A 20,385-nucleotide genomic window follows, 5' to 3' on the forward strand; every position below is an offset into this window, starting at 1 on the left:
TAGAAACATTTGGCTAATAGGAGCGTCGACGGAAGAAATAAGTGTAACACGTAACCTCCTAAGCTTACCAATGCTTGGTAGTTTATTATTTCCATCTAAAGCCATAGCACTGCAGAAATCCGGATATAGAATTCGACGATATAAGTGTAGGACAAATACAGCTTCACGTCCTTTGGACTCCTAGGTCATCAGAGAGGAAGCAACATTGGAGATGGACAAGGATGGGGAAGAAATGCAGAAAACTGGCTACGGCTTTGCTCAAAGATCCATCACTCTATTATTCACAAGTAGCGTAGAGAACCGATGGTAACCTAAGCCAAATTCATTAGATGGCTATTTGAATGCCTCTCCTCCAAAATAAGAGGCCATTGTCTGCATCTCCTCGCTCGGTTGCAGTATAAAAATCCTCAGAAAACAAATCATATATTCATTGTTATAGGACACGGATCGTAAATCATATATCAATACGGTGAAATAGTGTCAGTAGATTGGATACAGTTGTTATAGGCGTATACAGTACACACTAAGTTTTATACAAACGTACCATGTCTGTAATTAACTTCCTAGCATTAATAATTTAGAATTTAAATTTTTATTCTTAGCTTTAACACGAGTGAGGGTTAAATTCATTCGCATTTATGTATCTGCATATCAGCCTCAGTTAACTTTAATTTCCTTTTTCCTCTAGGTAACGAATAGTTACGTGATTACATAATCCTAGGAAGTCAAAAAAAAAAGTACGCTTTCAGAAACTCACCTACGAAAATCAATGCCCTTGAAGTTTCACTATGCTGTATCACATGTAAAGTACACTAAACTGTGTGAATGTTTAAAAGAGTTCCGCAGTAAAGGCAAGAGGATAATGTGATGACGACAGATAGCTGGAGAGGTTCGCATTCGCCCAGTTGTTCATGTCTCAGCGATGCCACTTTCCCATCAAATAGCGTCTTACCACTAGTTCCTTAGTAGCAGTTCCTAGTCCAGTGCCGTCCTGCGCCACCTACTTTTGAATACGAGTTCTTCATCTGATAGTCAGGCACGCTGATCAGACAGATACGAATACGAATTAGCGAAGCCATGACTCCCATAACAATAGAGTATGCTGTATAATGTGCTTCTAGAATAAAAACGTGCGTACCACTGACCTAGTCATCCCCTATCAGTCATGGTAATAAAGTGCCTGAAATGTGCTGGAGCCCAATCATCCACGTAAGACGTGGTTCCTCTTAGTTACACACATTGTGAAAAGTCTCAAAGAGTGTCTAATTGATGTTCTTATAGAAAGCACATATCAGAAGTGCCGCTCGAATACAAGGGTTTATGAACACGATTCTAGCCTATAAAATGAATTTTAACCTACTGATGCTCACTAACCCGAACTGTAACACGAAGAATTTAATCTGCCCAATAGTTTTGTAGAAGTGCATGCGTATTCATATGCTTGCAGGAGGCAATTTTAACAACTGTCATGAGTTTACTCGTTTTGAAAACTTTGCAAAATTTGCGATCATTAATAAATCAATCACTAAAAATATTATGAAATGCGTTTAGTTGGCCCGTTCTCTGCTTTCGAGAATCTGACGTCGAAGTTGGTGAATCTATATGCCACACACGATATATAACGGTATCTATTAGCGTAGCTTCTAATGATATTCTTTAAGCATTGACGAATTTTTGTGTTACACTGTGCAGTATCAGTGGCTAATTTGAACGGCATACATGCCAAGATGAAAACGAAAATGACAGAAAAAAGGTCGTAATACATTTTCAGCATTCGCTGATGAACGTAGTGGCGCAACCATTGACGCACTATTTGACGCTGATAACTTAAGAACAAATCGTGTGAAGAGCTGCCTCTTCTCCATATTCATTCAGACTTAGACTGACAATTTCTCATAGGACTTGACGTATTGGAAGTATTAAACAAAACGACAGTTTTAAAAGTTCTGCCAGTGGTTTTATAACGTAGTGGTACATGTTACGATTTCTTGTAACTGTAACACCTCAAGTCGAACCTCTGACTCTATCGACTTATACGTCAACAAGGAAGCAAACTAAGTTTTCTTTTTTTTTTTTCTGGTACAACAACGTAACCAACAGTTAGTATATGTTATCGACTGCTACAAAAAATACATCAAAGTATGAAACCTCCTGTCCGCAGCTCGTGGTCGTGCGGTAGCGTTCTCGCTTCCCGCGCCCGGGTTACCGGGTTCGATTCCCGGCGGGGTCAGGGATTTTCTCTGCCTCGTGATGACTGGGTGTTGTGTGATGTCCTTAGATTAGTTACGTTTAAGTAGTTCTAAGTTCTAGGGGACTGATGACCATAGATGTTAAGTCCCATAGTGCTCAGAGCCATTTTTTATGGAAACCTCCTGTTCCGTGTTTCCTAGGTTTAAAGCAGTTAAATTACTTCTATATGGCGGTATTTTGCTGTCATGTAATATCGTAACATATTCATATTCTCAAGTGAAGCACTGGGCCCGGCAGACAGAAACGAAAGTACTGCGACACTATATACAGAGTGATTCCGTGATGATGTTACAGATTTTCAGGGATGACGGAGAAGGGTAAATGTATAAATTTGAGGTAAGGGACCCTGGTCGGGAAACGACCGAGTCGAATGCTGTAAGCGAAAACCGTTCTGACGCCTCTGACAGTGGAATACACGTGCCGGAATTAATGTTGCTAAGATTGTAGGGTAGGCATCTTTCAGAGGTGGTTGTATGGACCAAAAGAAGAAGAATATGCCAAGTAAACATGGGCTCTAATATGTATGTATACCTTAAGAGCTGTGAGCACTTGTTCATCTTCGATACTGTGAAACACGTCTCTTCTACTGCGAGTTCTTTGATTGCCATATTTTGAGAGGTGACAGTACGGATCAAAACAAGAAAAAATGTCCAGTAAATAAGCGCTCTAAAATGCATACCTGAAGGGCTAAGGGCACTTATTCAGTTGAAGACATCCGTTCCACAGCAGCGCCGGTGAACTAGTGCTCATAGCTATTAAATTATGCATTTTAGAGACTTTTTTCTCTTTGGGTGCATATTACTTCCTCCAGAAATATGGAATTCAAAGAACCTGCAGTAGAAAAGATGTGTTTCGCAGTGTCTAGTGCGAACAGGCGCTTACAGCTCTTAAGATATGCATTTTAGAGCTCACGGTTACCAGACCTTTTTTTCTTGTTTTGGTCTATACTACCACCTCTTAAAGTTGCCTATCCTGCATTCTGAGCAGCAACAGTACCGGTATCAGAGGTAGTATTACAATTTTCGCCGGCCTCTGTGACCGAGCGGTTGTAGGAGCTTCAGTTCAGAACCGCGCTGCTACTGCGGTAGCAGGTTCGAATCCTATCTCGGGCATGGATGTGTATGATGTCCTTGGTTACTTAGGTTTAAGTAGTTCTAAGTCTAGGGGACTGATGACCTCAGATGGTAAGTCCTATAGCGCTTAGAGCCTTTTGAACCATTACAATTTTCGTTTATAGCTTTCGATTCGGTCGTTTCCGATCAGGGCCCCTTACCTCAGAATGAGGCATTTACCCTTCTCCATCATCCCTGAAACTTCGTAACGTCATTACGGAATCACCCTGTGTAGAGGCTGATTGACACGTTGTGAAAAGCAAAGACACGTTTTATTTTTAGTTAAAATTAAAGATCAGGAGCCTATGTTGTTCAAACCCACATTCCAGTAGGTCGTACTGCAGTCATTCACATTTTGCAATGGTAGTTTACATAGCTCCAGTTGCATTCCAAATGAGTACATATTTACTGCCACAGTACCGTCGCACAGCTATTAACATTAAATTGAGGTTCAGCCATTAAATAAATTAATTTACAGATTACTGCTGATTGATCTAAAAGCTACGGGAGATAATGGTGTTGTAACTGCCCAAAAGGTAATCCGTAACTTCCTAAATAAGAAAGTATTGTGGGATCGCCCTTTAAAAGGGCTTTGAATGCGGAATGCGTACAGAATGCGTCACTTTCGATCGTGGCCACAGTGAACTGTCTGTTACTTCCGCCACATCACCCATTAAGAGTTTTGTCTTGCGATTGAATGTAATGTCCTAGAGACCCAAAGGAAAAATTAAATACACTCCTGGAAATGGAAAAAAGAACACATTGACACCGGTGTGTCAGACCCACCATACTTGCTCCGGACACTGCGAGAGGGCTGTACAAGCAATGATCACACGCACGGCACAGCGGACACACCAGGAACCGCGGTGTTGGCCGTCGAATGGCGCTAGCTGCGCAGCATTTGTGCACCGCCGCCGTCAGTGTCAGCCAGTTTGCCGTGGCATACGGAGCTCCATCGCAGTCTTTAACACCGGTAGCATGCCGCGACAGCGTGGACGTGAACCGTATGTGCAGTTGACGGATTTTGAGCGAGCGCGTATAGTGGGCATGCGGGAGGCCGGGTGGACGTACCGCCGAATTGCTCAACACGTGGGGCGTGAGGTCTCCACAGTACATCGATGTTGTCGCCAGTGGTCGGCGGAAGGTGCACGTGCCCGTCGACCTGGGACCGGACCGCAGCGACGCACGGATGCACGCCAAGACCGTAGGATCCTACGCAGTGCCGTAGGGGACCGCACCGCCACTTCCCAGCAAATTAGGGACACTGTTGCTCCTGGGGTATCGGCGATGACCATTCGCAACCGTCTCCATGAAGCTGGGCTGCGGTCCCGCACACCGTTAGGCCGTCTTCCGCTCACGCCCCAACATCGTGCAGTCCGCCTCCAGTGGTGTCGCGACAGGCGTGAATGGAGGGACGAATGGAGACGTGTCGTCTTCAGCGATGAGAGTCGCTTCTGCCTTGGTGCCAATGATGGTCGTATGCGTGTTTGGCGCCGTGCAGGTGAGCGCCACAATCAGGACTGCATACGACCGAGGCACACAGGGCCAACACCCGGCATCATGGTGTGGGGAGCGATCTCCTACACTGGCCGTACACCACTGGTGATCGTCGAGGGGACACTGAATAGTGCACGGTACATCCAAGCCGTCATCGAACCCATCGTTCTACCATTCCTAGACCGGCAAGGGAACTTGCTGTTCCAACAGGACAATGCACGTCCGCATGTATCCCGTGCCACCCAATGTGCTCTAGAAGCTGTAAGTCAACTACCCTGGCCAGCAAGATCTCCGGATCTGTCCCCCATTGAGCATGTTTGGGACTGGATGAAGCGTCGTCTCACGCGGTCTGCACGTCCAGCACGAACGCTGGTCCAACTGAGGCGCCAGGTGGAAATGGCATGGCAAGCCGTTCCACAGGACTACATCCAGCATCTCTACGATCGTCTCCATGGGAGAATAGCAGCCTGCATTGCTGCGAAAGGTGGATATACACTGTACTAGTGCCGACATTGTGCATGCTCTGTTGCCTGTGTCTATGTGCCTGTGGTTCTGTCCGTGTGATCATGTGATGTATCTGACCCCAGGAATGTGTCAATAAAGTTTCCCCTTCCTGGGACAATGAATTCACGGTGTTCTTATTTCAATTTCCAGGAGTGTAGGTTATTATATATGAGGAAAGTGTTTGTACCACTTCAATTCTGTGTCATATTACATTAATACAGATCGCAATCTAGTATTTTTCTACAAAAGAAGAATGGGAAAACACACATTCGTGGGTACAGTTTCACCAATGTGTAGTTTTTAGGTGTGCATGCATCGTTCTTGCTTTCTGTACCTTAATTACAAGATACAAACACCTTTAATTAAAATATATTTACGAAAATTTGTTAAAAAAGTGAAATAATTCCGTCTCCAAATTACCGAACACTCTGTGATATAATATGGCTATTCTCATAATGTTTCATCTTTCGGACTTACAACTCGAATGACAATATTATAGCATCAAAATATATTGGTGCTGCTTGACCTTTGTCAGATAACATAGAAATGGCTGACGCAATGTATCAAGCTTGCCTATCCTGCCCATTATTTCGCCGCAAATTTGAAGATCTCAGAGAGTGGCAGCATTATTTTACAATATATTAAATATTCCTTCCAGATGAAAAGCGAAATACAGATTTTGCGAGAGAAAGGGAAAATGTGAGAATTGTGTTATTAAGGTGAAAAAGGAAGCTGAATCATTATTCGATTTAGTGCCTTTTTAGATAAATGGCATTTGCTCAACGTTTCAACCGGGCGCATATTCTGCACCTGAAGTAAGATTCTGGAAGTCTGTGAACTTCTCATAAACAGCTTACGAGATCTCTTTATTGATCTCTAAGCGCCCTCCATCATCACATTTCCGCAGGCGAGGAATTATGTGATAGTATGAGATACGATTTAACCTACGGCTCATTTTCTCGATGTTCTCACTTCAGTTTGCAGTTAATGACGCCCTTAAGGTGTACCATAGCGAAGAAAAGTGCAGCCACGTTACAAGTCAGCTACCCAGTTCTTAACGTTTGGAAACAATGGAGCCCAGTCCATGTAAGCCATTACTAACTTTAGATTAATTTTCGAAGGCGATAAATCGCCCACGAAAAGAATATTATGGCATCATGGTATTGTAGAAGATCGACATGGACGAGAAACACTCAACAAAGCTGCTTAAAAAAGCAGCACTATTCCGCAGACCAAGTTGACACTTGACGAATGTTACTGCGTAAGATTTAACAATGTTAGAAAATAAAATATGATTGATATCAACTTCATTTTTTCACTGCTAATTCGTGTGCGTGACAACGACTAAAGTAGATGGAATTAAATCTATTGGCAAAAGTAACTCCTGTGTTAAGAATTTGAGGAGCTGCAAGAAGACTCCCTGCGTCATCCTGTTGTCACACTTTCGATCAGGAGATTCTGTCGCATTTCCATAGGTCATCACACCGACGTGCTAGCACTAGAAAGTCGATAAATATATATCGATGGAACATTTCCTAAAACCGTCTTTGATCTGCGGCGTGGAAGGCGGTCACCTGTGCTGCCCGAAGCTCGCACATCAGCACCGAACCGCGCTGTTTCGCCGGCGCAGTGACACGTAAAATAAGTTCCCAGTAAGCCCAAGTACTAGCGCGGAGGCAGCCGGGCCGGATCATGTGGCTCACACCTGCTACCGAGAAGCTGGCAGCGGCAGCGGCACGCCACGGCAAACACATCCGCCCCCGCACTTGCGCCCTCGCGCGCCGCTTCCCCGAAACTGACGCAGCGTACTGACTACCGGCGTATTCTTTTGCTGCTAGGAGCGCGGACTTCGCAGAAGAGGGTATGCGCGTGGGCTTAGTCATTGGCCTGTATCATCGACCGGCCGCTTGTATTCGGGTCAGTCGGTGCTCTTAACCCTCCCTGCGAGCGTTCGCCTTGGCGAATGACGCAGCGCCGCCGCTGTTTGCTCTTCATTAGCTGCCCGTTCGCCTTATAGCACAGAAAGCCATATAGTGTCTCACGGAGCAAACTGGGGCGTACATTAGCTTAGAAAAGATTTTGATTTAACTGATTGCCTTCCTTATACAGTATTTAAATAACTTACTTAGTTACCCGTGTTCACTGTTTTATTACAAAGGTCACAGATGCGAGTTGTCTATGTGTCTATAGCTATGTGACACTCTGAGTAGCCTTGGCAGTGGGTGATTCCGATGACACTACCTCATAATCCCACCTCCGAATCGCAGTTTGCAGTACTAGCAACGTACTGAAGAAATGGCTGATGCACAATCCACAGTGATTCCAAGTAGCTGTTATGACAGTATTTTCCACAGTTGTCACGCCACAATCAATGTATTAATGAGAAATAATTCGTGTTCCGATTTTCGCGAAATATCTGCCTTAATAGTGATGAATACATATCTCTAGATTGACTACAACGCCGAACTTGGCACTACTTTATACGTATCTTCCTGCTAATTAAAGTTTACTTCTCCAACCATTCATCTGGTTGTATAATGTCCTACGTCTACATCTACGTAGATACTCCGGAAGCCACTGTACGACGCGTGGTGGAGCGTACCCTGTACCACTACTTTTCAATACGACTACTGTTCATTTCCTTTCCGTTTCCACTCGAAAACAGAGCGAGAGAAAAATAACTGTCTATATGCCTCCATAAGAGGCCTGATATGTCGTATCTTATCTTTGTGATCCTTATGCGCAATGTGTGTTGGCGGCAGTAACATCGTTCTGCAGTCAGCTTGAAATGCCGTTTCTCTAAATTGTCTCAACAATGTTCCTCCGAAAGAACATCTCCTTTCCTCCAGGGATTCCCATTTGAGTTCCAGAACCATCTCCGCGTGTTGTTCGAACCTACTGGTAACAAAACCAGCAGCCCGTTTCTGAATTACCTCGATGTCTTCCTTTAATTCAACCTGGTACGAATTCCAAACGCTCCAGCAGTACGCAAGTACAAATCGCGCTAGCATCCTATACGCGGTCTCCTTTGCAGATGAACCACACTTTCCTAAAATTCTGCAGTTCTCACATGCTCGTTCCATTTCATATCTCTTTGCAACGTTACGCCCAGATATTTAAATGACGTGACTGTGTCAAGCAGAACACTACTAATGCTGTATTCTAATATTACATGTTTGTTTCTCGTACTCATCCGAATTAACTTACATTTTTCTACATTTAGAGCTAGGTGCTATTCATCACATCAGCTACAGCGTAATAGTCAATCCCATACTCAGGAAATAGGACTATGTAGTGATTCCGTGTGTGTGGGGGGGAGGGGGGGGGGGGGTTGACGTGTACAGTTATGAACTGTGAGTTGTGTATCTGTACCCTGTGGATGCCGGTTATGAGTGATTTGCTGTGTTTCTGTTGCTGTAGTTGAAAGGAATGAGCAACGTGAATTATTCCGGTGTCGGCTCGTAACCGATTTCTTTCGAACAGCATTAAAGAGAGCCCAGACGACTGTTCAACAACTGTGTCACATTCCCATACTACATGAGACACTGCAATGAGGTCTGGAATTCCGCCCGATGATTTGGGTTAACGTCTGGTGATAAGAAACTTTGTGCCACCATCTCTCCTCCTCTTGCTGGCCAAATATTGGCGATGAAAATTTGTCAAACACCGGGATTCGAACCGGCTAGCTTTGAGTTGAGTGAGGTTATACAAGCGTGCTTTAGTTACTGTGGCTATGGAAGAGGGGTTTAGATCTGTACCCATTAGAAACGTTTCAAGCCAACAACTTACAGGATGACCTCTACGACTAAAGCTACAGTTGTATTTTAGTTTCCAGCCTGAGCACATGTGTTTACCAAAAAAATAGCATCGGATATGCCCAGATGTTATTTTCTTGCTAAGAATTACAGAAAAACAGAAGTGGACTTTTTGTATTTTCTGGATAACAGTATGTTAGTAAGTGTCAACGTGTTTCCCTGTACTTGGTACTACACTCCTGGAAATGGAAAAAAGAACACATTGACACCGGTGTGTCAGACCCACCATACTTGCTCCGGACACTGCGAGAGGGCTGTACAAGCAATGATCACACGCACGGCACAGCGGACACACCAGGAACCGCGGTGTTGGCCGTTTATGGCGCTAGCTGCGCAGCATTTGTGCACCGCCGCCGTCAGTGTCAGCCAGTCTGCCGTGGCATACGGAGCTCCATCGCAGTCTTTAACACTGGTAGCATGCCGCGACAGCGTGGACGTGAACCGTATGTGCAGTTGACGGACTTTGAGCGAGGGCGTGTAGTGGGCATGCGGGAGGCCGGGTGGACGTACCGCCGAATTGCTCAACACGTGGGGCGTGAGGTCTCCACAGTACATCGATGTTGTCGCCAGTGGTCGGCGGAAGGTGCACGTGCCCGTCGACCTGGGACCGGACCGCAGCGACGCACGGATGCACGCCAAGACCGTAGGATCCTACGCAGTGCCGTAGGGGACCGCACCGCCACTTCCCAGCAAATTAGGGACACTGTTGCTCCTGGGGTATCGGCGATGACCATTCGCAACCGTCTCCATGAAGCTGGGCTACGGTCCCGCACACCGTTAGGCCGTCTTCCGCTCACGCCCCAACATCGTGCAGCCCGCCTCCAGTGGTGTCGCGACAGGCGTGAATGGAGGGACGAATGGAGACGTGTCGTCTTCAGCGATGAGAGTCGCTTCTGCCTTGGTGCCAATGATGGTCGTATGCGTGTTTGGCGCCGTGCAGGTGAGCGCCACAATCAGGACTGCATACGACCGAGGCACACAGGGCCAACACCCGGCATCATGGTGTGGGGAGCGATCTCCTACACTGGCCGTACACCACTGGTGATCGTCGAGGGGACACTGAATAGTGCACGGTACATCCAAACCGTCATCGAACCCATCGTTCTACCATTCCTAGACCGGCAAGGGAACTTGCTGTTCCAACAGGACAATGCACGTCCGCATGTATCCCGTGCCACCCAACGTGCTCTAGAAGGTGTAAGTCAACTACCCTGGCCAGCAAGATCTCCGGATCTGTCCCCCATTGAGCATGTTTGGGACTGGATGAAGCGTCGTCTCACGCGGTCTGCACGTCCAGCACGAACGCTGGTCCAACTGAGGCGCCAGGTGGAAATGGCATGGCAAGCCGTTCCACAGGACTACATCCAGCATCTCTACGATCGTCTCCATGGGAGAATAGCAGCCTGCATCGCTGCGAAAGGTGGATATACACTGTACTAGTGCCGACATTGTGCATGCTCTGTTGCCTGTGTCTATGTGCCTATGGTTCTGTCAGTGTGATCATGTGATGTATCTGACCCCAGGAATGTGTCAATAAAGTTTCCCCTTCCTGGGACAATGAATTCACGGTGTTCTTATTTCAATTTCCAGGAGTGTATATGTACTGCATTGAAGCGAAGCTTTACAGAATTAATACTGTCAAAGACAAAAAAGAAAATACCAGAAAACCATTACGACAAATAACAACTGAGAATGCAGCTGCTGCATGACTTCGCAGGTAGTATTTCTACCTGTAATGGGATGCATAGAGCGAGTGGTCTTCACTAATTTTGACAGAAATCCATGTACTGTGAAACAAGATGTCTTCAGTTTGATCAGCACGGGGTTTCTCAATGAAACGTGTCAGCAGTAATAGAGGCTACTTCTGCCACTCCACAGCACCTGTGCTCTGCCGAGGCTACAGGTGTGTTCTCCACCCCCCCCCCCCCCCCCCCCACCCCGCTCCCTCTGTCAATCCCTCTACGAACAGACGAACAGTTATGTCTGTATGTCTGAAGCAGAAGCAGGAGCTGTGTTTTGAAAATATCACTGTCACTATTCAGTGTCATGCATATTGTCAAGATGAATCTCTTCGTATTTTTCAGAATATTTTGAAACGAAAGCTAATTTAACACTTATAAGGACGTGGTTGCTAGCGAAAAATCATTCGTGAAATTTCTTTTCTTCTCAGCTGGATAGTGAAACGCCGTTGTCTCTAATGGTGGGATACATTTACTTCTCTCTGAAGCTGTGTTATGGCGGAAGGTGGAATTTATGCCATTTTCCGACTGCTTAATCCTGTTCTGCATCTGTGCATTTAGTTAAAGCAAGTTATGAAACAAGTTTGTATACGTGAAGCTCACAGTGTTGTTATTACCACTTCGCACTACTCGTCCCTTACACACTTCTGTTTAAACTAAACGATCTCCTGCTAATAAAATGTAAGTGAATATTATTATCAAAATTCGTCAACCTTGAAGAGTGTGCGATAAATCCAGTGGAACAGTGCAATGCGCTTGATAGCAACATATTACCTTTTATATTGTGATGCCGTATGTTCGGACGCCCCGAAAAACAAAAAGGTTGTGACCTGAAATGAAATACGAGAGGGAGACAGGTAAGTATATAGGTAGACAGATAGATATATAGATTGGGAGAAGAGAGAATCGGCACCACATATCTCTTAACATGCGTGTAGCGTCCGTTTTCACCTCACCTGTAAAGATAACAAAAGGCGAAAAAAGTGTAATTCACAGTTGAAGTTTAGTGGTGTTCCACACTAACTATAAACGGTTCCATGCATTGTCACGTGTCTAGTAGACTAACTGCATATTTTCCGACCTCTTCGAAATCAAAACCAATAACATTATTTACATTATTTTTCTCTCACTACAAATATTGAGCACCGTGTTCTTTAATTGTGTCAGAGTAAGAGGGAAATAGAACATTTTTTTCCCAGATTCTCAGCACATCAGAAAATAGCTTGTCTCACACTCTCGTGTGAAACTGTATGTTTTGACGTAAGATGGTGTAACAATCTTAGGCACTAAAGAAGCTTAATATACAAAGGCTGTAACCAATCAATGTGTTCATTGCCTTTAGTTTTAGTGATTACAGTACGCATTAATATGGTACATCCCGAGCATGTTATCGCTGGCAATAAGTTTGCTACGTACAAACAATCGCGGATCTTCGTAACATGAAATGGGCACGAAACAGCCTGTTGTCTGGACTCTGTTCATTCTCCAAACTTTCCGCTCTTCCGGCCATCAGATCCACGATTTACACATCAGTATAATGCCGTCACACTACTTTAAGTTCTCGTTATTTCGTTATAAGAGCTATTTATTGAACAATTATATAGTGCTCATTCGAAAAAAGTAAAAATCGATTTGGAAGTTATTAGCGCAAAAGGTATATAGTCGTGCTGCTTCATCGTCTGTTGAAAGAGAAATAATATGACAGGCTCCATCGTGGAGAAATAATTAGTCAGTTACCAAATTTTAGCGAGAACTCATTGGTCATACTAACAACTAAGTGTTTTCAGTTAACTGTCCGTAAATACGTGCGTAGCATGCTGGATATAGCCGACAGCGGAAAGAAGCGTTCAGCTGACACAAAAATACGTGTTGGACCACACCAGTTACAGCCTACGTCGTTGTTTACTTATGAAGATGTGAATAAACAAACAAATACTGCTTTAAGCTCCGAGTAGACGGAGAGTTGTTTTCATTTAGCACTTCTCTCCTGATGCTCTCAGCTCGCCGAAGACGTGGTGCAAGAAATCAAAGTGAGACATCGCTGGCATGCACACACATTTCTACATACATTATCACCGTTATAGAATTATAGAAGGAGGAGCGCGAAAAACATTGCACATGAACTACGTTCAGAAGTGGCAATAAAACGTCTCGGTATTCCATTAACATTTCTCTTCGCAAGAGTAACGCCTCATTATTTATGACTCGCCGTCGGCTTGGCACGATTAAAATATCTGTTCCAGGTCGTTAACAGAAGTGAAAGGCCGTGAAGACGTCTGCGGGCAGTGAGCACGGATACGTGAAGATAAAATTCCTGGTCAGCAATTGCCGCCGTGCGTCTGGGCCAACTGGGCAGATAATGATAACCGGAAATGAATGGACCGCACATAAGAAAATGGTACGAAAAGCAGAACAAAAACCGAAACCTAAAGTACCAGACGTGTCATTAGCATTCCACACGGAACACGCCGCACCTGGGTTTTTCCGTATGCTTTTTAAAATGTTGAATCAGAAGTGGAAAAGAAGTCGTAATCCGGTTCTTTTGGTCAGTGGAATAACTATTTGAACCTCATAATTATTCTGTGTAGAATAGCAGTTACGCTGTAAAGGCCTAACAATGTCTGGAAAGCTTACTGAACCAGAGCAAAAGGCTTCACTGAAGCTTTCCAGCCTATTTCAGTTTCAATCTAAATTCTGTATGTCGTTAAAGTGCGCTGATGGAATACTACATATATATATGGTACGGAATATAACAGCGAATTAAATCGGAGGTAGCTTACAGGAGGCAGATACAGATAACATTTCTGTTGAGTTATTTCAAAAAAAAAAAAAATGAGGGAACAAGGTAGCAGACTCTTGACCCATGTTCGGGAGCAGCATACTCCAAATTCCAAACGACCATTCCACTTAACATTTTTCTGTGGTTTCGCTAAATCACTCTTGGATGGTTTCGTCAAGAGGACCATGTCAATACATGATGAACTTACTTGTACTTTGTCTCCGATGATTTCGATGTCGACGGAACATTCAAATCTAGTGGTCGTTCCTTTTCTCTCTCTCTCTCTCTCTCTCTTTCACAGTCAAACATTTAAAACCATTTTTATCATTGCATGATCTACATTCGATAATAAATCATCTAATATGACAACAAACTATTTTTTACAGTTGGAAATGAGATTTATATTGTTGGATAAATCAGATAGCACTTTCTGTGAGGCATGAAACTGGGAGAATTTTTTTCTTATTTGATGCGTGAAGCTCTAAATTCCGTATAGATGAGAAGTTTCCCTTTATTTTTGTAATGCTCCTTAAGCAGCGCAATTTCCAGACTCCCGAGGAGCACGCGTTAACACTTGTTGCGTCGCAAGCAACGCGCAAGCTCCAGCGTTAAAGGGTAACATAGATAGCGCGTTCTGCAGGATTACATTTGCCTTCCTGCTTGAGGAATTTTGTCTAATATGTTACTAACCTAAGAGCGGTGAATAAAAGTCACGTAGCATTGTCCAGCTGTCTCTGATACGGACGACAGGTAATTTTTAGAATGTAAAGTCATGAAGCGAGTAAAGCTTTGCAGTCTCTACAATTATAAACAGCACTTGCAGGCTTACCATATCATTTGTGGAAAACGTATTTTTGATTAATCTCTAGCTTAAATTACAGCACTGGTTGAACTAATCTAAACACAGAATAAGAAAAACTGCACGAAGAACAACACCAATCGGGTTATGCAGATAGGTAAACTGTGGAAAAAAGATAGAAGACTGGAGAAATGTTCAAAATGGTTCAAATGGCTCTGAGCACTATGGGACTCAACTGCTGAGGTCATTAGTCCCCTAGAACTTAGAACTAGTTAAACCTAACTAACCTAAGGACATCACAAACATCCATGCCCGAGGCAGGATTCGAACCTGCGACCGTAGCGGTCTTGCGGTTCCAGACTGCAGCGCCTTTAACCGCACGGCCACTTCGGCCGGCTGGAGAAATGTTAAGTCAGAGAACAGTTAACGAGTAAAAAACCTCGGAGAAGGCGCCAGGAGATCGCCTCAGCATTGGAAATACGAGGGAAAAATACCAGGACATCACAAAAAATGTGTGACTCCGCATACGTTAATTCTACACTACCTCCGGCAATATGCAGAGATTGTGTTTACATTTCTGCAACTAAATATCAGTAGATAGAAAGTCTTTTATTCAGAACAGGAAGGGAATTATGACACAAACACGATTAGCGGGAAATGTTGTACAGCTATGGACTGATAAAACACGAGCCGAGAATGAGCGAGTGCGTGCTGTTAATGTTTTACGTTGTCTTTAACCGTTTCGGCTCAATAGGTTTTCTGACAAGTGCTGACTCATACGGTGCAGCGAGCTGTTTCGTGTAGACCGCTACATGAAACCGTTTTCCGACGAGCTGTGATGAAATCCTCGGTAAATGGATTCAGACTATAGGCAACGGATATATTGCCGAAAGCGATGTCTCTATAAATTTCACACACTAGTTTACAGTCATCGTGGACACCAACTCACATCCGTTTAACTCGTTTCAAAATGTCTAATCGATAATTAATTGAATTCGAAATCAAAATATCTCCAGTCTCATTTTGCTTCCAGTGCGGAATATCACTTTTCCCATCGTAAGCGCAATATTATTTTCTTCAAATCTATCAGTAATTTCGAATGTGCTATAAAATGGCAGTTTATCCATCATTCGTGTCGTCCGTCAACCCACACATTGTATGTACGGTAGATAGACAAAACGTACACTTCTGGACCATTCCTCTCTTACCAGACATCTTTAACGATCTGTATCACGTCGGGCTATTTTGTGCAAACAGAAAAAATAAATTTTAAAAAAGTAGACTAAGACGAGATCTTGTCAAAATGTTTTCGATGATCAATATTCATATTACAGGAAACAAGTCAACAAATGAAATTTGTAGCGATAATACATAGTAGCTTAGTATTTACTAACGGTACCTATTGTTTTCCTTTCTGTACTCCACCGTCAGATTAAAAACTGGAAGGAATCGCTAAGGAACAAATTTTTGTCTATTCATTTGGGTGTATTATCATTCATCAGTTTAACATTTTCGGGCAGAGTACTTTAAATCAAAAGGCTAAATCGTCCCTCGCACTTCACATAATGCTGCGGTGTTATAAATAATTGGTAGTCAGATCTCTGGTTGAGCTTTAATGAGACGTTTAGTGCCCACGTGTATTCTGCGGATTACAAATAGCAAATATGAAAATCGAATGAAACTATTTGTGTGTTAGATTTGAAAGTAGAACACATTCCCTTTCATTTACGTTTTCAATCCCGAGCTTCAGAAGCCATCTGGCAGCAACCCACGGCACCGAGTTTCCGCACCACTGGTGCGGAAGAACCTAGTTTTTCAACTGTAGGGTTACTATGCCAGCAGCCACCACTTGAGGAAACACCTTCCTTACAAGCCTAGGTTGATAGTGTTGCGCTAACCGCAACAAATCACACACTCATTACGAAGATTAAAAGTCAGAAATGAAAGAATGAGAATCTGCTACAGTACGTACATTTCAGTCCATACATTGAGACAGCTTAGCATACCCTTTTAGTGTTTTACATCACCACTTGTGGCTCAGCAGCTCAGTTGGCTCAGTCTCTCATTAGCAACCAAAGATAAGCGGTAGATTCCAAGTCACGTGAGTAGTCCATAAGCTACCTTTCGTTCACTAATTAATACTACGATGTTTCCGCTATACAAGGTGACTTGGTCCCTCACAAAATACTTCGTGTATACGAACAATAACAAATCATGTAGAGGTTCGGATTCAACCGTATACTGTATCTTCCCACAACGGGGTCCTTTGTACTTCCTAAATCGAAAGTTTACAGAGCATACCAGCTTCAAAACGATCAGCACTATTGATTTCAGACAATTGTTTTTTTCTTTCATGACATCCCGAAAGCCATTATTAACTGCAGTTGCTTATTAGTGGCATCGAAGAAGACATAGAAAAAGCCAGATTACTCACATTACTAAAATGCTACACAGGCTGTAAGAATACTACGTTCAGAAAATGTAGCAGCGTTGCCCCCTCGGGTGGCCATGAATTTTGATGTTCACAGGCGGTGAAAACTGCCGAGTGATGAATATTGCTTTAAGGCAATTGGTAAAAAAGTACGTAAGTCCACAAATGGCATATGTGAGCTAGTGACTGTCTAACACGCTCAAAATAACCAGTTGTTTCGCGAATTGTGGTTGAAGCTTCAGCCAAACAGGCAACCAGGTCATCTGGATCAGTGTCTCGTACACCAATCTCTCCACCTCCCCTGACAAAAATAAAGACATACGATGTCAGCATCTCATCTAAAACAATATGCATTGTACGGTAGTTTGAACACCCTCTCTTAAGATCATTAGAGTCAAAATGTTCAGACACACCTAGAGGGGAATACGTGCCCCTGTGACATTTCTGTGACGTAAGAAAGTATTTCTTTTTGTCTCCTCTAAATACTCTAAAACTTTATAGTTTCTTTAGACACTATATGTGGTAGTGTATTAGTGAATGACTGGTTTTAGACCTAGAACTGCGTTCATACTATGTGAACAGTTTTACTGAAATTGATCATTAGTGTTACACAATCAGTCTTCTGCATATGTATTCTTTTGTCGACTGGGAAGGAAGAGCGGTGGATTTGGTGTGCAGGCTCACGGATAATGATATATGAAAATGTTATGAGCATTGTACGAAACGTATGCATACGTGTGTGGACCGTAACGAGTCTTCCCACAATCAATTGAACTTGCATCTGCACGTATCTGCAGCACCAGTCTCGTTGAGTTTGTGTCATACCAAGAATTCGATAATTTCCGGCAAGCCGCAGAAACACGTCTGCAGTAAACAGCTCGTACACTGCCGATGATCTGATCTATTTTTATAAAATTTGTCACAGCTGTAGGACACAGTTCACGATCGAGAAGCGGGCACACAGTAATACGCAACAAAAAGTCATCGTTTGCTAATGCGTGCTACGCCATTTCTTTTCTGTCGATTAGTAGTCATAAATGTCGATTTCTAGACAAGCACAATTTCAGCGCAACAAGTGCCTAACAGGGTATTATAGACTTCAACGGTCCACCAACGTCGGGTCATTACACAAGAAGCATTAGCTGAGTCGGGCTAGGGTGTTGATCATTTGCAGTTGTAATCATCCGAAAATTCGCCTGAATTAATTTATGGAGATTTTAATAAAGGTGGCAGAACAGTATTCGATACTGGCTCATTCACAGTATGAGTCCTGTGTCTTATCCACTACGCCAGCAACCTCGGTGCCCGTATCTAACGTTATATCGTTGTTATTAACGCCATTATGGGTAGTACAGGTGCAAGCCTTTATAATTCTTCTGAAAATGAATCCAAATTCCGATACAAATAGCAAGAATACGAATTCCTTTTCACAACATGATGTACCACATTAAGACTAGGGACTCCCAGGTACTATTCTACAGTTCTCAGTGTTACTGATAGTGGAAATGTGGTACGATTTAGTTTAACTTGCGGTATGAAATCGCACGGAACGCCTGTGACCACTGTAGGGTCACTGAACATGACCTTATTGCCGCTAATATCAAGACCCCTTTTGTTAAAACTTTTTAATTTACAAGTTTAGGGAGTGACCTCATCATCATCCGCCTAGAACTTAACAGTTCTAATGAAAGCACAACTTATAGATGACATATTACTGGCAAACATACTTAAGTTCGATGAACTGACCGTGTGTCTCGAAGTGGTGATGTAGCTGTATTAAATCGAAACCAACGATTGTGTCAGACAGAAATGGAACGTCAGCGCAAATTCTGGTTGCCACGCCGAAGTAATCATTTAGGTTTCAGGAAAAAGTGATGGAACACTTCAAAGCTGACAACTGCGTGCAGTGACTTTCACGGAAGTCATATATGAATAATGGTTAACCTTCTGGTACGTTTCGTGTTTGTAAGCATCTAATATGTGTCACTTTGGTAAAATAAAAATCTTACACGGTGAATACTGTTCAACTTCATACGTCCCAAACGGGAATCAACAGGAAGGAACGAACGTTAAGAGTTCCATGTCGCTGTATTGTCGAGGTTATTATAAATTAAGCATAAAATCAGGTAGGACAAAATTTGGGAAGGACGTCGGTCATTACCTTGTTAACTGAATCATACCGACGTTTGCCTAAACGAATTTAGCATAACTGTAAAATCTAAATTTAATCATCACTCCACTCGAATGCGAATCTATTATCGTCATCACTGCACCACCGAAGAACTATCTAACGGCGTGTAATGTACACAAGACATCTCACATTAAGTGGGCAGTGGTACAGGATCAAGTAAGTGCCCCTGACGCTATATAATGAAACTTTCATATCTAAGCACTACGTTTCACTTTTCGCAGATGGGTTTCGTTTTTCACAGTCCAACGTCACTGGAGCAGAAGCGGTATACAGTCAGTCCACAATAACGTCAGTAGGTCAAAAACTACCGGTGTAGTAACAATAACAAGCAAAGGAAAATTAAAAGAAATATTTCACTGCTTCTAATAACTTTTAGGTGCATTTAGTTCCGTGCAGAGGCATCGAGAGCGGTGAGAGTAGTTACTGTACTCAATGAACGCTGGCGGTACTCGAATGCCGGCGAGTTCGTCTAAGCCGGACCTGTGGCCCGAAGAGAGGTAAAACGTCGAGACCAGTCACTCGACACTAACTACACACTTTTTGAATGAGTCGGCTGATTTAAGCAGGTGACGGGAGACCGCGGGAACGACGGGCGTACGTACGCTAGCGTTCCGGTTGCCCTCTGGCGGCGGCGGAAGAGGCAACAAAATGAAAGCGTGTGGTTACCTTGGTGACGTCGGGCACGGCGTCCAGGCCGAGCCCCGCCAGGATCCGCCTGCGCAGCCTGTCGACGGCGGGCGTCGCAGCCGCCGCGCCGGCAGCACCGGCCGCTGCCGCAGCCGTCAGCACCAACAGCAGCAGCAGCACAGACGAGTGTGAGCTCAGCATCGCTCACAGGCACCAGCTCATGCTGACAGCTGCCCACTCCGCCGACTACCGACACACTAAAAGCCCAGCCCGACACTTGTGACCGCCGCTAGGCCGCTCAACATACTTTATATAAAGATAGCGCGGCGTGCTCTTTTGCCATTGGCCAAGGGGCGGTCCTTGTGGCGCGCGCGCGCGCGCGCGCGCAGCTCTCCGCTACTGGCCGCGGCGCACGACACGGCAGCGGCAGCGGCAGCGGCAGAGGTGGCCGCGTGTTGCCGGAAGTCCCAGAGGCGGCCGCGGGCCGGGCTTCCAGGAAAACCGGCAGCGCGCACGCCACCCACCCCTCGCTGGCCGCTTCCCACGAAAGAAACAATTCCCCCATTCCGGAATGCGCAGAATCATCTGCTTTGCTTCCGTGCAGTCGGTGCTCGAGTAACCAAATGACGTGCCTGCCGGTG

General features: G+C 44.2%; 1 protein-coding gene across 1 annotated transcript in view; it reads right to left on the reverse strand.

Moving 5' to 3' along the window:
- The window catches only part of LOC124722547 (bone morphogenetic protein 2), a 54,001-nt gene extending 34,030 nt beyond the window's left edge, over positions 1–19,971 (reverse strand). Inside the window, exon 1 of the mRNA XM_047247689.1 lies at positions 19,784–19,971. Within this exon, the coding sequence (XP_047103645.1) occupies positions 19,784–19,945 (162 nt within the window). The 5' untranslated portion in view covers positions 19,946–19,971. The remainder of the gene's footprint in view (positions 1–19,783) is intronic.
- Positions 19,972–20,385: the final 414 nt, after the last annotated feature.

Source organism: Schistocerca piceifrons, chromosome X (genome assembly GCF_021461385.2).
Source record: "Schistocerca piceifrons isolate TAMUIC-IGC-003096 chromosome X, iqSchPice1.1, whole genome shotgun sequence".
NCBI classification, from domain to species: domain Eukaryota; kingdom Metazoa; phylum Arthropoda; class Insecta; order Orthoptera; family Acrididae; genus Schistocerca; species Schistocerca piceifrons.